Source organism: Sinocyclocheilus anshuiensis, unplaced genomic scaffold, assembly GCF_001515605.1.
Source record: "Sinocyclocheilus anshuiensis isolate Anshui unplaced genomic scaffold, SAMN03320099.WGS_v1.1 scaffold1320, whole genome shotgun sequence".
NCBI lineage: Eukaryota > Metazoa > Chordata > Actinopteri > Cypriniformes > Cyprinidae > Sinocyclocheilus > Sinocyclocheilus anshuiensis.
Genome location: NW_015544236.1, coordinates 631393 through 649791, shown reverse-complemented (window position 1 = coordinate 649791; position 18399 = coordinate 631393). Strand labels below are relative to the sequence as shown.

At 38.3% G+C, this 18399-nt stretch overlaps 1 protein-coding gene across 1 annotated transcript in view; it reads left to right on the top strand.

Moving 5' to 3' along the window:
• iars1 (isoleucyl-tRNA synthetase 1) overlaps window positions 1-18399 on the top strand; it is a 78441-nt gene that overhangs the window by 44240 nt on the left and 15802 nt on the right. The window contains exons 15-26 of the mRNA XM_016498351.1: window positions 333-419; window positions 526-609; window positions 2800-2944; window positions 4703-4823; window positions 4938-5029; window positions 6611-6688; window positions 7462-7583; window positions 12285-12387; window positions 12469-12552; window positions 14577-14751; window positions 16635-16747; window positions 16827-16922. Coding sequence (XP_016353837.1) covers window positions 333-419; window positions 526-609; window positions 2800-2944; window positions 4703-4823; window positions 4938-5029; window positions 6611-6688; window positions 7462-7583; window positions 12285-12387; window positions 12469-12552; window positions 14577-14751; window positions 16635-16747; window positions 16827-16922 — 1300 coding nt within the window. The remainder of the gene's footprint in view (window positions 1-332; window positions 420-525; window positions 610-2799; window positions 2945-4702; window positions 4824-4937; window positions 5030-6610; window positions 6689-7461; window positions 7584-12284; window positions 12388-12468; window positions 12553-14576; window positions 14752-16634; window positions 16748-16826; window positions 16923-18399) is intronic.

Here is an 18399-nt window from a genome sequence, read left to right as displayed (position 1 = left end):
ACACACAGAGACACAGAGACACAGAGACACAGACACACAGACACACAGACACACAGACACACACAGAGAGACACAGACACACAGACACACACACACACACACACACAGAAAGCCAAATGTGTCTGATTGACAGTGTCACAGTTTAAGATTGATCTGATGCAGCATTGCATTTACAGTATGAATCAGGGCTATTTTACATTGTTTTGTGGTGTGTTTGAGGACCTGTTTATCTGAATCTGAGTGCAGTCGATTGTCTCTCTCATCTCAGTCAGTGTACCTAAGGTGTTTGTGCAGTAAATCCAGCGTGTGTGTCATGTGTCGCTCTGCTGTAGGTTTTACACGCTGCTGGTGCTCTCGACCGCTCTGTTTGGGAAACCGCCGTTCAAGAACGTGATTGTGAACGGCCTGGTTCTGGCGAGGTAACGCACACACTTCGGCCTGCACTGACTCCGTCCTCAGGCAGGAAAACAGTACCGCTCTCTGACCTGGAATCTCTGCCAATGTGTGTGTGTTGTGTGTGTGCAGCGACGGACAGAAAATGAGCAAGCGTAAGAAGAATTACCCTGACCCCAGCCTGATTGTGCAGAACTACGGCGCCGACGCGCTCCGGTGAGCAAACCACACATCATACACAAACACAAAACATTCTCCTTCTGCACACTATCTACGAATATTAATCTGCGAGCCATTTGAAATCCCTCTCAAGCACATGTTGTGACATGGGCATATGGGTAATGAATAATAAGATATTTATGTCCATCCATATGGGGCCGTGCACACTAAACGCTCTTACATATGATATGACCATGACTTTTACACCCCTTTAGTTTGGCTTTTGTTTGTTGTGTGTTGTGTGTCAGGGATTGGAGATATATTGAATATTTGCAATATATATGATATTATTTTGAAATAAAAACTTTTTGAATTTGAAGATCAGGGTACATTTAAATTATTTTGTCTTCTGGGAAACATGTAAGTATACTCTGTAGCTTCTGAAGGGCAGTACTAAATGAAAAAAAGATATGATATTTATGGGTTACGAGTCCGACTCTCTAACCATTAGGCCACGACTTCCCACGACTAATAGCTGCATATGAGTCCCTCAGTTGTGCTCAGTGTGAAAAGATGCATCTCAAAATCATACAGTCATTGCTGTATAGGGCTCAAATACACAAAAAGACAAACAAGGGACTCATGAACAACTATCACTAAACAAAAAAACACAGCTGTGGATAATTTAGGTAACAACACAGTATTAAAGGGATAGTTCACCCAAAAATGAAAATTCTGTCATTAATTACTCACCCTCATGTCGTTCTAAACCCGTAAGACCACCGTTCATCTTCGGAACACAAATTAAGATATTTTTGATGCATTCTGAGAGCTCTCTGACCCTCCCATAGACAGCAATGTAATTACCACGATCAACATCCAGAAACGTAGCAAGGAGATCGTTAAAATAATCCATGTGACAACAGGGGTTAAACCGTAATTTTACAAAGCTACGAGAATACTTTTTGTACGCAAAGAAAACAAAAATAACGACTTTATTCAACAATTCGTCTCCTCCGCGTCACCCTATAGCACCACTTTAGAGAGTATCCACTGAACATAAACAGCGTATGCTGTTCTGTGTCAGCTACGCCACGCGGATACATTGTTTTCATTCAGATCAAAGCGTAAATAAATGTAGAAAACGTATCCGCTAGGGCTGGGTAAAAAATATCGATATCCATTTGAATTGATTCTCATTTTTACGTAACGATATCGATTCTTAAATCCCAAGAATCGATTATTCTAGCCTGTTTTCAGTTAATGGACGGAACATTGAAGGGTACTTCCCATCCAATAAATCGCAATAAGCATTGTGCTTTGGTACTTTTAATATGAAACAAAGTCTCAGAGTTCAAATTCTGTCCATTGTATTGCAGTATTCAAACAATAAATGCCGTTTTGGCGCTGTTTAATGTGAAGTGACAGATCGCTGTAGCTCCTCAGTTCAACAGACGTGAACTGATCATCTCCTCCACATTAATACCAGTTTCAGCACAAAATAAACATGACTAAACATCCGAAGGTAAGTTAAAAGAAAGAGTACAACTTAACAATCCGTATCCTGTCTCATGTAATCGCTCAATCAGTGTTTCAGCCGCGCAAATATGTCAATAATGACTTGCAAACAGTGTGTCATGTAACGTCACATTTAGAAAAAATGTATTCGGTGACCATAAACTCAGATAGAAAAATAAACTGTAGAGAGGGGCATTTTGCTGAAAATATGCACCATATAACATATTCATTATAATTTTTACTGTTCTCCAATGTTTAATTCATGTTTGAATAAATTCATCAATTTTTTTATGACAGACACCATTTAAATGTTTATATTTAAAAAAGAAATAACGAATTGAAGTAGAAATATTATGTAATTGTAACTTTATTATTTTAAAAACTTCATTAGGTGTAATTTTAGCAGTTGTATAGCCTACAAATCAGGCAATTTTAACCTTCAATATTATAGTAATGTAGTACCAACTGACTCATGTATATTTTACAGCATTACGTGAGAGATTTGTATGTACTGCATGTACTGTACCTGATATATGTCCAAAATAATCGATATTGAATCGAATCGAATCGCAAGCTTGTGAATGGGAATCGAATCGAATCGTGAAATTTGTGTCAAAACCCAGCCCTAGTATCCGTGTGGCGCAGCTGACACTGGATTTCACCCGGCTCGCAGGGCATCGTTACATCCCTCCTCTTTCAGCTCTGATGTCATCGTTTCTGTCCCTCCAGACTGTATCTGATCAACTCCCCCGTGGTCCGTGCTGAGAACCTGCGCTTCAAAGAAGAGGGGGTTCGAGACGTGCTCAAAGACGTCCTCCTGCCCTGGTACAACGCCTACCGCTTCCTGGTGCAGAACATCCAGAGACTGCAGAAGGTACCGACCGGATCTCCTGAAGCGCCGCAGAGCCTCTCTGATCCACTGAAGCCATTCAACTGCAAGACTTTGCTCAGTCAGCGCAGAACGTTTAGTTTAGTTCAGTTTTTGTGGCCTCAGCAGCAAACCTCTTGAAATCTGACATTCACAAATTGAAACCACATCCATATGCAGGTCTGTTTTATTTATTTTTTATTACCGTATTGGCCCGAATATAAGACGACCCTGATTATTAGACGACTCCCCCTTTTCCAGATGTACCTTTTGGAAAAAGGGTTTTTAAAAACCAAATCTTGTTTTTTCTCAGTAAAACACATTTTGTCTTCAATTATTTTCATATTGCATATTTTTCCTATTTTAATTTTTGTTTTGAAAGTATGGTAAAAACTGGTAAAATGTACCAACAATCACATTTAAAAATATACACTTTTTGATAAACCATTAAAAAAAACAAAAAAAAAACAGGTAGCCCATCTGAATTAGGACATTTAGGCTATCCATCTAATAGTAGCCTACCAAAATCTTATTAACAGTAGAAGTTAAATCTTACTGTAGTCTTCAAATCTGGGTACTGTCTTACGTTTTAAAATCACAAAGGGAGTTTGGTCCCATCAGGCTAACGTGACAGTCACGACTCATGCAGCTGTAAGCTTTTCTTTTTCTTTTGTTTTTACTCGCGATCTTTACAACACGTATTACATTACGTATTTCATGGCACACTCGTTTTATGCGTATTTGGCGCCACCTATTGTTGTGGGTGTATTATTGACATGTCAAAGTCTAGACCCTGAATATAAGACGGCCGCGTTTTTTCAGATGTATTTCCAAGAAAAAAACATCGTCTTATATTCGGGTCAATACGGTATTTTTTTTTAAGTAAAGACATTTATAATGTTACAAACGACTTCAAATGAATGCTGTTCTCATGAACTTTGTTCATCATCAAATCCTGAAACATAAACTGCACCACTGATTCCACACAAATATTAACTTTTCAACATTGATAATAATTAGAAATGTTTCTTGAGCAGGAAATCAGCATATTAGAATGATTTCTGTTCGGCTTTGACATCACGGGGGGAAAGGATATCACATTTTAAAATATATTAGAAGAGAAAAGTTATTTTAAGTTAATCAAATAAATTCAAACTTGGTAGCATGCAAAGGCGTTTTGTAAAGTTCATATTTTAAAACCTTTCAATATTTTAACATATTAGAGTAATAAACTTAAAGTTAAAGGCTCAGGGGATCATCGGTCAGAAAGTTTTGGATACCTGATGTAGTTTTACTGACATCCTCTCATGCGTCTTAAGCTCAGCACCGCTTTTTTTGTCCTCTCTTTCTACACACTGACAGCAACTCGGACTTACTTTCCTCTGTGTAAGATGAAAGTGGATGTTTAGAAAGAATGTCTTGAGTGCTACTTTCCTAAACATTACCAAGACATTTGTCATTGTCAAGGTCAGGCATGCTGCAGTGCATTTGACACGTCATATCTGAATCGAATGCAAGCTCAAATGAGCTTTGACGACTAGAAATTAGAAGATCTTTAGTGAATAAGAACAAAAATATTCCTTTACCGGGTCTCCATTTTAAACTGGCCATGATAATTTTCTTTCTTCCAAACTTCCCCTTGAGAGTCAGTAGAGTAGATGTGTCTAGATGTGCTCAGTGCTTGACATTGGTTTCTCTTCCAGTACGCAGAAATGAAGAAGCACACACATATAACCACGTCTGTCTGTTCTCTGCTCTCATTAGGAAGAGGCCGTCGAGTTCCTGTACAACGAGAGCACAGTCAGCGTGAGCGACAACATCATGGATAAATGGATCCAGTCTTTCACTCAGTCACTCATTCAGTTCTTCAGAGATGAGATGGGAGGTGAGCCACCAGTGCTTACTCTCACACCAATCAATGGGTAACTCCTACACTTGAAGAGGTTTGACAACAAGGACAGTCTGAAATAGAACTGTTTTTGTGTGCTTGTGTTTCCAGCCTACAGACTCTATACGGTGGTTCCCAAACTTGTCAAGTTCGTGGATATGCTCACCAACTGGTATGTGCGGACGAACCGCAGGCGGCTGAAGGTGGGAAAGATACGAGTCATACACAGGCCAATCTCACAAAACCTGTCAGAAATATCCTCGTTTCAGGTTTCTTTATTAATCAAAAGAAAGAAGGAAGAATATATTTGTTCTAGCCTCTAGTTTTTCTTTGGAAACCCCTTTGCTTGTGATCTTTGCTCTAAAAGTGAGCCACACTGAAAACCATTATAAAGGCCGTAAAACACAGATCTGTTATTTTTGAAAGATATCGCATCCCTGAATGTCTTTCATCCATATTGTGCGAAATGCACTTTGAAATTTCTGTTAAATCAATGCTTGGTCCATTTACAAACAAAAGACAGACAGAAAGAAAGAAACCCATTATCAATGCATAAATTCTTATTAGGGCGCAATGGATAAGAAATGCATGTGAGTTTTCATCTGGTCTGATTTTGTATTATGATAGAGAGAAAACGTTTGCCGGCTATTTCCTGCTTCGTTTTCTTGGTACAGTCACTTGTGGCATCCTTCATAAGATCATGTGTTTTATAACAACTTCTGTATTATTCTGCTTTGTTGATGAACGGTGCAACTGTGCAATCTTACAACTGCAATTTTGGTGTATTTAACAAATGTTAATCACCTTTATTGTCACTTGCGGTTTAGATGGACCCATTTTGCACATACGCCACAACAAATCCTGTTTCTTCCACAGTTATGCAAAACAGTTTTATGCAGTACTGCAGAAAGTGCTGTAGTGTTTTTGTGGTGTTTTGGGAGAAGATAATGTCCCATGGGCCCTCTTTAGCTCCATTGTTCACTATTATAGAGAGTAATATGTGTGAGGTTTGGACAAAGTGGTTTGGAAAAAAAGATAAATGGAATATGTGAGGAACTATGAGGGGAATATTAGAGAAGATTTATCAAAATTATTTAACCCCCTTGAAATGAAAGACATTCTGGTGTTGTGAACAAAATTGTATGTAAATTTTATATAAACTTAGGCATTAATAAACCATAATAGAAGGATTTATTAATGCAAATGGTAAAGCTGAGTTAGGCAAATTGACTGTAAACATTTATGTAAAAAATGTGTATAAATAAATAATATACAATAATTTCTTTAATGGGTGATAATCACCCAACACATCTCGTATGAGGCTCGTGAGCTCAGCAGGTGCTTAAAAAATGAAAATTTGACATGTTTAGTGAGGTTTTCTCAAATGTTCCAGTACTACAAATTTGCACATTTTTGCTCATTTTGTTAGATCTCATCGTTTCTCATCAGTTTGGCTCGCTCAATTGTTCTGACAAAACATGCTGTTTTAAAAAAAGTTAGGTGTGCCCCAGGTGTTTGTCATAAGCCCGTTTGCATTCTCTAATATTGAGAAACTGCTTCTCACCGATGAACTCTTTACATTAAATCTGGATCAACATTAAATCTGGGTCTGGGATTAAATCATAATCTCTGTACATTATGTTGTTAACACAAGTGTAAACACAGAGCTGGACCTGCAGGCTCACACATGACAGCGTGTTGTGACAGTGCGCTGTAGAGGCAGTGTGTTGCGTGCTATGTGCTTGCAGCTGTTAGCCTCTCTCTCTCTCTGTGTGTGTGTTCAGGGTGAGAGTGGTACTGAAGACTGCATGCGAGCCCTGGAGACCCTCTTCAGCGTGCTCTTCTCCATGTGCAGACTGATGGTGAGTCACGCCAGCGCTCGCAGCTCCTACATACTTCAGATGTAGAGAAGAGAAGGAATGTGGTCATTCTCAGTGGAGTGTGATGAAATGATAGAAGTGTAGCAATGCTGGTGGAAGAATTATGGTGCAATGCTAAAATTAAAATCACTAAAACCACTGGTTTGTATACTGGAAAAAATACTTAAATTATATTATCAATATACTAGAAACAGTCCCTAACTTAAAATGCAAAAATGCAATTGTAACCTTTTAATGAATTATTCCCTTAATAGTTCATGTAATTATGCTTGGTAAATGTATCTTGTTTTAAGGATGGTTATTTATTTATCTATCTATTTTTGGAAAACAAGATAAAATGACAGATTAAGAAGCTGATTTTGCTTTGTAATAGTTGTACAGCTGATCATCCTTTCATAACTATGAAGGCAGGGCATCAGTAGAGCTCATTTACTGTGGTAATCAATTACTGACCCAATAGGTAATTGGCAAAATCATTTGATTGATAAGCAGGGTGTGAGACAGTCAATGGCCCATTTTCCTCTTCAGTGATTCTGAGTATTTATTGTTTAAATGAATGTCCATAAATCCTCACTGTTCAGTTATTGCTTAAGCAGATGATGACAGATGTTTAAGAGGGAAGAAAACCAAAGAAAATCCTGGTTATGAGTTTGATGTCTGTTATTAACCTTGGCTTTGTGTCACGATGGTTACATGAATAGAGTTGTGCTTTCATTGCTGTGTTCCTTCACTAATGGCGTGTTTCTTGGTCTCAGGCTCCCTTCACGCCATTCATAACGGAGCTGATGTACCAGAACCTGCGTCATCTGATCGACCCGGCGTCAGTGGAGGAGAAGGACACGGCAAGCATTCACTACCTCATGCTGCCGCATGTCAGGTACACAGCATTACTGCCACTGCCTATACAGACACGTCTTTGCTCTTTCTTGTCCTAGCATACACACTGCCGTTCAGAAGTTTGGCATCAGTAAGATTGTTAATCTTTTTTTTTTTTTAAAGAAGTCTCTTCTGCTCATCAGGGCTGCATAAGAGTTTTCTATTTTATTTGACATTAAAATGTAATTTATTTCTGTGATCAAAGCTACATTTTCAGCATCATTACTCAAGTCTAATAGTTGTATCTCAGCCAAATATTGTCCTATCCTAACAAACCATACATCAATGGAAAAAGATATCATTTTCATATATAATAAATGACTTGCGCCTCAGAGCAAGCAGACGAAACACAATGAATGCGGTCAATGCTTTCGGAGGCAGATGCTGCTGTTTGGGAACGCAGTCGTGTGAGACAATTATACAGAAATACTTTGATGACAGACTTTGCTCGTGCATTTCTGAATGACCATAACAATATTTCAGATGCTGTGGAGTGAGATCGGTTCGCTGGTTAGTCAGGTTTTGCCGTCCCGTAGCGCAAAGTCACATGCCTTGATGCGCTTGGAGGAATTTATTCGCAAAATGTGTTTCCATCTCCCATTATTTTTGCACAAGTCAAAAACCACCTCAAGCGAGCGTAAAAAACCTTTTTTGTGAATTAAGGGATTTTTATTAGAAATTTGGCGTTTCCATCACTCACGCATTAAAATAGGGTGATGGAAGCATAGCTAATGTGTCCGGTCAGATGTCGAGAGTGAAATCAGGACGGTCCTTGTGTTCTGCTGACATGATTTAGCGTGTCCTTTAATGTCCGGCTGTAAACACATTCCCCAGAGTACCTCTGATGAGCTGGACTCTGGTTTGAGCAGTAAAACGCGCCGAAAGTCCTTCAACCTTCAGTCCGTCTCTGCTGCTTTTATTAATTCACGTAGTGTCCTGTGTTACTGTGCTCTGTGTGTATTAATGTTTCTCTCAGAGGTGACCTGCTGTCAGAGACGAGGACAAACACCTCATTTACTGATTGAACATCTTCCTAATATTTCAATGCACTGCATTTCACTGAACACTGTAACCGAGAAACAGTCCACAGACGGAGGTTTTTCCAGTCAACACGATGCAAAGCTCGGAGTGTCCTGAGGATGTTCTATATATAGTGATTAGATTGCTTACAAACTGTAGGGCCTTACTGAATTCATATTCACGTTTTAGGTAATATGTGACCCTGGAACACAAAAGCAGTCTTAAGTCGCTGGGGTATATTTGTAGCAATAGCCAACAATACATTGCATGGGTCAGAATTATCCATTTTTCTTTTATGCCAAAAATCATTAGGATATTAAGTAAAGATCATGTTCTATGAAGATATTTTGTAAATTCCCTACTGTAAATATATTGAAACTTAATTTTTGATTAGTAATATGCATTACTGGACAACTTTAAAGATGATTTTCTCAATATTTAGATTTTTTTTGCACCCTAAGATTCCAGATTTTCAAATAGTTGTATCTCGGCCAAATATTGTCCTATCATAACAAACCATACATCAATGGAAAGATTTTTTATTCAGCTTTCAGATTATGTATTAATGTCAATTTAAAAAATTGACCCTTATGACTAGTTTTGTGGTCCAGGGTCACATATAATCTGATTACTTTTTTGGTTTCTTTTATATTACTTTTGACCTAATTTGTCACATTGATTTGAATAGGATAATATTTTACCGTATTGATATAAAAATACAAATAGAAATATTTAGCAACAACTTGAAGTACATTAAACATGACATTACATCAGTGTTTCCCAAATGGGTTTGTGAAGGAACTGCAGGAGGTTTGTAAGTTTATAAAGTTCATAATTAATTTAAAAACATAAAACTTTCCAGACAAATTAAAGTAGCAGGATTTCTAAAAATGAAAAATTTAAAGGATAGAAAAGGTTAATTAGGGAAAATCAAGGAATTATGAACAGTTTACTCTCATTGTGTGAACAAAATGGAATAATCATGGAAATCAATGTAATAGTAGCTGTAATCTGATTATACACATTTTAAAACAGTGTCATTACAAGAACTTTTTTTTTTTAAATCTGTTTATGTAATTCAGATTACATATCAGTTATTACCCAGCACTAAATATGTGTAGTTTATGGTGTTTTTAACAAGAAGTCAGAAACAGGGCTTAAAGTTCTCCGGCACCGTGCCGGATCTCCGGCGTGCGGCGTTTGGCTGCGGGAAAATAAGGTAGTAATCCTACATTTAAAAACACTTGTTGATATCACGTTGGAGTTCATGAGTTCGCCTACCAATGTATGAGAGGAACACAGCTTTCACTCTCAACCAAACTAACATTACTAGCCAATCAGAAGTTTTTGCTCTTATAAACAGGAGACGCGCATAATAGTATCCAACTGCAGAGTCGCAGCTGATGAATAGAAAAGAAGCCTGGATCTCGAGCGCGACACGTTGAAAAAGCTGCGAGGCACAATGGTAAAAGATTTCCATCTAGCGTCATATTTACATAGAAAAGCTATTAAAAAAGCAGCGGAGCTTTGTAAACAGCTCAGAGTAATCATGTCATCTCCATATTTCTAAATATGCGATGTATTGTACATCGTGATTTCAAAATAAAAGTTTATGACTTTGCATGTGGCCAAATATTAAAATTAAATGTTGTTGAATCACATGAAACATCACCAGGCCATTGGCGCCCTCTGCGGGTATTTGTTATAATATAGGCATATTACATTATGTATTTAACAGTGTTGTTCAATAAAACCATTTACTTGGTTTTGATACTTTATTTGAGGCCAATTATTATTGCCTCATCGTTACTTTATATATAAATATAGTCATATTAAAGCCTGCTTTGCCACTTAGTTCTATTTGTATTACTAAAAAACATCAGATTACTCACTTGTCAAAATAATCAGTAGATTACTTGATTAGCAAAATAATCATTAGTTAAGCCCTAGATTAGTTAAAACATTTCAAAATACAACTGCACTGGTTTACTTTTTGTGATTAAAAGAGAAATATTTTGTCATTTAGAAAATTTCTTAAAGTATTAAAACATTGTCTCGTTCTAGTGAACCAAGTATCTGCATTTTGTCTCACCTCGTGAGCTAAGTGTTTTGTCACACCTCTAGTGTCTATGAGCGTGATCAAGCTCATAATTTTCCAAGTGTATGATATAGCTTTCATTCTTCAGGTCAATCATATATTCATGAAAAAAAAAATCAGTTTGAATAAGGAAAGCGATAACTTTGCCATAGTATCCTTTCAAATGTTAAAGTTGCCACAGTCATTGCATTCTTTGCATGTGCCGCACTTTATTTGTACCATTTTGTTTTATTCGTTTATTTATTAGAATTTGAAAGATTATAACAACATTGATTGATAAGTGAGATCTGATTTTAGTCCTTGAAAACCAAAAAAGTAGTGCAAGTCCTTGAAGGTCCTGGAATTTTATTTTGCAGTATCTGTATGAACCCTGTTTAAGTTATCAGTTCTTGGACCATTTTAATGTTTTTGTTGTTGTTAATTGAACTGAACTGTAGTTTTGTGTAGTAAACTGTCTTTGTATATTTCCTATTTTATATTCATTTCCTAGTATTTAATTGACCATTATTTCTTTTGAACAAAGCAATTTCAGAAATTTCATGTTTTAGATTGTAGGTCATCTTGTACCCTGTCAAGGACAAAGCTAACCAGCAAAACTTGATATCAAAAGCATCCTAAATGTTTGCACCATATTGTAATGAGTAAACATTCTTGGTATTGCTGTTTCAAATATCCTTGTGTAGGTAGGTGTCTGCCCCCGCAACCCCCCGGAAAAAAGTTCAGGCTCAGGATTTTTTTTTTTGCTTTAACCCCTGCAGAAAAACGGAGAAATCTGAAAATATTTCAACATAAACTATGGATGAGTTTGTCCAATGAGTTTTCAGTACATCTAAAATAAACTACACTAAAACTAAATAAATAGTCCAAAAAAAAAGAAATAACCACAAATTGAAAAACAAATATAAATGTATACATGTAAAATATAGAAAGCATATGGTTTAATTTGACTCTGTAAAGTAGGACTAATTAGCTTTTGGTTTACTGCTAGTTGGTCAGACTAATTAAGTCTTAACATAGTGGCTGTGTTTATGTAACTGGGTCACTCCAGCCCAAAAATATAGTGAGACACCTGAATTATGAATGCTAAACTGAACAGAGATGAATGTGTATTCAGTGAGATCAGTGAACACAGCAAGCAGTGACAGAAACTCTCGCAGAACATTCACTGTGTGACCTTCAGTGGCCTTTAACGCAAGCTAACTATTTATTTTATTAATGACTGTGTGAAGTCTCGCTCTGAATTTAGGGTCAAGCGTGAGGAAAATTCAAACGAACTAAAAACAAACAATTGCTTTACGCCGAATTGCCACTATTTGAAAGTGAAAGTAAAATGCGCACGTCGCTTTTGCAAGCTATTTAAAAACGAAGGAAAGCGAGGAAAAGAGGGAATGCCCCGCCCCCACGGTGATTACCGGTGTTGTCACACGTCGATTAACCGGTGGGAAAATTTCCTCACCGTCACAACCCTAGTGTGAAGCGCTCCTTATTATGAGCCGCTTGATTGGCTGTGGTTGTTTTGTTGTGTCCCAGCTCTTCCACAGCATGACATGAGTGTGTGTGTGTGTGTGTATGTGTGTGTGTCAGGGAGTCTCTGATTGACAAGCGCATCGAGAGCGCTGTATCTCAGATGCAGTCGGTCATTGAGCTGGGCCGTGTGATCCGAGACCGGAAGACCCTGCCTGTCAAGGTGAGAGAGCATCGTGACGCTGCAGCAGTACAGCTTTGGTTGGAGAGCTGCTGACACTGAGAGTGCTGGGATCTGTTTCAGTATCCGCTGAAGGAGGTGGTGGTGATCCATCAGGACCCAGAGGCGCTCCGAGATATCCAGTCCCTGCAGAAGTACATCCTGGAGGTAAGAGTTCACATGTGCGCACGCTTTCTGTGATGTGTCGTCATTTACCTGCTAGCTCTGTCCCGCTCTGCAGTGAATGAGGACTGAAGATTTCAAGATTTTCAGGATCATTAAAAGTGGTTCATTCTGCAATTATATGCAACTGCCTATATGTATATGGTATTAGCCTACATAAAAAAAAATATATATATCCAAATGAACTTAGCTGTAATCCAGTTATAACTAGTTAAGATTTGATTATACATCACTAAGAGGACATAATTCTGTTTTGACTAGTAGGTTAAACATTGACTTGTCAAAGTAAAGTCACTGATATCTGTAAATTAATTTATAAGTAGTAAAAGTAAAATTGGAACTAGTAGTAACTTATTTACAGATATAGACTGATTTATTCCCAATACTGGTCATGATAGCATTGCAGATGTCATCAGATTAGTTTTTTACCAGTAGAAATGTATTTAAAGAGCGTGCAGTGGTTATTCTTACTAGTCAGCAGTGTTGGAGAGCTCTTTATTCAGAGGCAGCTCATTATGTTAATGTCACCTCATGCATATTTATCTAGGCTTTTCTAAAAAGGCAGGCAGGAGAGCGTGGCGCGTGATTTCAAAACGCCAGCATTGTCTGCTTTCAATGCAGTTTCCAGTGCAGTTCCTCCTGGACGGTTTCTTTATGTTCACTCTTTCATTTCCCCCACATGCTGAGTTTGGGCTGTAGTTTCACCTGGCTTTGAGTGTGCAGCTCACAGTCACTCAGCACCCATAAATCTGCACTAAATGTGTCATTCAGACAGTTTACTGAATGCATTTGCTAAAAAATAAATTATTCAGAATGAAAAAATATCATGGAAATACCCAACCACCCTACAAATGGCTGTTGTCTGGAAATGTGTTTATTGAAATTGCATCTCGCGTATCTCTACACTGGAAGCGTGTGATGCCATGCAGCAAAACTAGACTGAAGTGTAGAAATGTTGCACACTTTCCCTGGATCACGATGGAGGTGATCTGCTGTTCACTTCCAGTGCAGGTTGAACATCACAGGTGCTATTATATTAGAGACAGCAGCTGCAGGCAAAGTGTTTGTTGCGCTGTTATTAAAACAGGAGATCTAGCGCTGTTTGTGCAGCTCCGCAGCACCCCCTGCTGGCGTGGAGCAGATCTAATCACAGAGCAGAAACGTTTACATCACTGTGTGTGTGTGTGTGTGTGCCCTCCGAGCTAAAATTAGCCACTCTGTCTCCGTGTCTGCCGCGCTCGATTGTTAAACCCCTCCGTGGAGAAAGCATTGGGCGGCACACGCCTGCCATTGATCAGAGCGCCGGAGTTCACCACGACCCGCTCCACTCACAAATATATTCATGAGAGAGACTCTGTGACTCGTGATGAACATACGAGCGACGCTGTGGAGGCACAATCTGAGCTGCTTTTTATTCTGCTCTCCCAGTGTGAGAAACACAGCAGACGCTGCAGTCACCTAATGTAATGAACAGCCTCCACTGTAATACACTGAACACGAACCCTCGATCAAGCCTCTCGCTTTAAATGAACAGTTTACACAAATGTGACCATGGAGCACAAAAGCAGTCATAAGCAGCACAGCATTTTCTCAATATTTAGATTTTTTTGCACCCTCAGATTCCAGATTTCAAATAGTTGTATCTCAGCCGAATATTGTCCTATCATAACAAACCATACATCAATGGAAAGATCATTTATTCAGCTTTCAGATGATGCATAAATCTCAATTTCGAAAAATTGATCCTTATGACTGGTTTTGTGCTCCAGGGTCACGTATTACATTTTTAAATACTTGTAATCAGACTATGGTTACTTTTTTATTGGTTACGTTATTACATGTTATTCATCTTTTTCCTTTCTAAAATAACCTAGCACTTGTATACATTCAGTTCTAGTTACATACAGGTCACTGCACTGATTCAATGATGAGATGTAATTTTTCTAGCACTGACATGATTTACATCTTGTGTCATACACAGAGTCGTATGATTCTTTTTTTCCCATCAGGAGCTGAATGTCCGCGAGCTCACTCTGTCCACCGACAAGGACAAATACGGCATTCGTCTGCGAGCTGAGCCGGATCACATGGTGCTGGGCAAACGGCTGAAAGGGGCATTTAAATCTGTGACTGCATCCATCAAAGAGCTGAAGAGTGACGAGCTGGAGATCTTCCAGAGGACAGGCATGTACCGCATCACACAAAACCATCGCTCTGTCATCGTTTACTCCCCTCGTGCCGCTCAGTTCATTTTCCTGCCGAACACACAAGGAGAGTTATTGGAAACCGTGATGAAAGTGAATGAGGACTGGGGCTGTCGAGATACAGAAAGGCCAAAAAAAAAGTCAAAAAAGTTCACTCTGAAGTCATACTTCGGCTTGTCAGGGATTTCCTCAATGTGCAGCATGTAAACATGCCAAAGAAAGTGTTTGCTGTCTAGTGAGGATTCTAGAGTAATGAGAATTATCATAGAAAATAATGAGAATTACAAACAAGCCAGAATATTTTTAAGGGATATCACTATCTTTCTTCCTTGTTTTATTTTTAACAGCAAACCTTGATTCTGCAGCATTTTGTTTGTCAAAAAAATTTAATAATTAAGTTTTTGTTTGATTAAAAATTAAAAGATTAATTAAATTGTAGATGTTTTTATGCATTCGTTTAATTTCCAGTGTTTATGATAATATACCTGCATTAAATCATAAATCTAGAGAAATTAAAACAGAAAAGACAGAATATAATTTTTATTTAAAAAAAAACTTTTTTATTTTTTTTAGTTGATTTTTGATTATTAACATTTAATTTAACCACCAGTGGATTTCATTGGGCTGTAAAGAGTCATTTTTGTTTAAATTGTTGCTGAATTGCAAAAGTGATTTGAATGAATGTTTTTGATTACTGAAATTTAATTTCACCATAAAGAAACCCAGAAAAAAAAAAATTAAACCGAAAAAGCTTGGGAATTTGTGGAAAAATAAAGCAGTCTGAGTGCACTAACAAGTCATACTTGAGGTGCATAAAGACTCTGAGAGCTCGGGCTGGTGTCAGACGCTGCGCTTTGTCTCTGAAGCGGGCGGTGGTTTTTCAGAGCGGTTACCTGTGTGTTTGCTGGGCTTTGGAGGGAAGAGAAGAGCTCCAGCAGCCGTGATCTGATAGCATCGCTCCCCTTTCTAAAGCATGTTCATGCCTCTTATTCGTAACACTGATGCTGTGACGAGCAGAACGCTGGATAAGACTGGGAAGCTGTGCTGTAAGAGATGAGATGTGAATCTGGAGATCCAGAGACGGAGAATCCCTCACTCTGCTTTTACACAAACCTGTGCGGATTTAGCAATGGAAAATTCTTTAGGAGTACCATAATATACCCAAGCTGTTCTCCTGCCATTTTTTCGCTTAGCCTTGCAAAACTGACCAGCTTTCTCCCTCAAATCAAAAGAGAGATTTTTTTTGGACCATTGTGATTGAATAATTAATGAATTATATATATATATATATATATATATTAAATTAAATGTTTAATTAGTTATTTATTTAATTAGTTTGCTCACAAATTCTCATTACTGTACCAATAGAAACAATGATATTTGCAAAAATGTATTAATGATGATTAACATTTTTACAATTTCATCGTTTTTTGTGATCAGACATGTTTTTGTAAAATTGTCTGTTTTTCAGTTGTATAAAATAATCATTGAGGAGGTAGGGGGCCTTTTTAAAAGTGTGATTTCTGGACCTGCAGAAGTCTTTTTATCTGGAAATTAATAATTATTTAATTATAAAATTATATATTCGTTACGATTTATTTTTTTTTATTTTTTTTTATTTTAATAATAATATCACAAATCACAAACTAGAAAAGCTGTGCTTTTCTAAACCATAAAAAAACATTTGGTTATTGGAATTATGGAAATGAATGACTTATTAGTTTAATACAGTATATTGCCACACATTGTTTCTATTGCTTTGTCATTATGGTATCTCTCAAATGTTATCTTTGCTCATGCTAATAAAGCGGCGCTGTCCCGTGGCGTCTGTGAGCAGCTCTCATGTCAGTTTGTCCACTGCAGGGTCCATCGTTGTGGACGGTCACGAGCTGCACGAGGACGATCTGCGTCTGATGTATAGCTTCGATCAGACCTCGGGAACACCGTCCCAGTACGAGGCGCATTCAGACGCTCAGGTGCTCTTTCTGCTCTCGCTCCGTCTGAACCCACGCTCCTGCAGTCTGCTGATCTGAACAGACCCCTGTGTTCTCACAGGTGCTGGTTCTTCTGGACGTCACCCCCGATCAGTCCATGCAGGACGAAGGTGTGGCCCGCGAGGTCATCAACCGCATCCAGAAGCTGCGCAAGAAGGTGAGAAAACATGAAGTACAATACCGCTCAGCAGATCAGGTCATGTCTTTGAAAAAAGTCTCTTCTGCTAGCCAAGGCTGGATTTATATGATCAAAAATAAAGTAAAAATTGTGAAATATTATTAGAACTTAAAATAGCTGTTTTCTGTGTGATATATGTTAAACTGTAATTTATTTCTGTGGTCAAAGCTGAATTTTCAGCATCATTACTCCAGTCTTCAGTGTCACATGATCTTCAGAAATCATTCTAATATGCTGATTTGCTGCTCAAGAAACATTTCTGATTATTATCAATGTTGAAAACAGTTGTGCCTCACAATATTTTTGTGGAAACCATCATACATTTTATTTTTCAGGATTCACAGATTGAATAGAAAGTTCAAAAGAACAGCATTTATTTGAAATGTAAATCTTTCGTAACATTATAAATTATATTAGTGTCACTTTTGATCAATTTAATGCATCCTCGATGAATAAAAGTATGATAAGAATGATTTCTGAAGATCATGTGACACTGAAGACTGGAGTAATGATGCTGAAAATACAGCTTTGATCACAGAAACAAATTACATTTTAAAGGGGACCTATTATGCAAAAATCACTTTTATAAGGTGGTTGAACACAGTTGTGTGGCCGCAGTGTGTGAAAACAACAGCCTATAATGGTAAAAATCAACCCACTCATTTTTCAATTATAACCAGTCTCTCCGAAAGAGTGAGAGTTGCAACTTTAGCTAACGGAGATATACAATGTCAGCGCTAAAGAGGCATTACAAGTGTTGTGTTTTGGGATGCACCAATGAACATAGGAGTCTCCATAGACTCCCTCCATCTGAGCTGCTGAGGACACTGTGGTTAAATTTCATTTTCGAATGGAAATATCTCGGTAAAGTCCCCTATAGGGATCAATTCCAAAACTTTGTGCGCGAATGTCAGCTCCAGAAAAAGGAGTTGTTTGCAGTTGTTTTTATGTTTTTGTTAGTTTGTCCTGTCTTTAGTTATATCCCTGCAATCAGTTTCACCAGAGATGAATTGCTGGACATTCGGCAGTACACACCACCCGATATTTCACCGGTTTTCACTATTCTGATGTTTTGCTGGACATTGTAGTCGGGGGAGCTGTGGCGCTGATCAAGCGCTTCAGGACGCGCAGACGGGGGAAGCGAGCCGGCGCGCTCGTCAAGCTCAGACAGCGCGGATTCAGAACGCCGTTGCCGAGCATCCATCTGGTGAACCTCCGCTCTCTACCCAACAAAACGGACGAACTCCTTCTGCTCTCCCGGACAAATAAGGATTTTTCAAACTCTGCTGCTCTGTGTTTCACGGAAACCTGGCTGAAAGACGCCATTCCGGACAGCGCGTTGAGTCTGCCGGGCTTTCAGCTGTTTAGAGCAGACCGCGACGCAGAATCAACGGGGAAATCGCGCGGCGGCGGGACATGCTTTTACATCAACGAAAGGTGGTGTACAGATGTAACT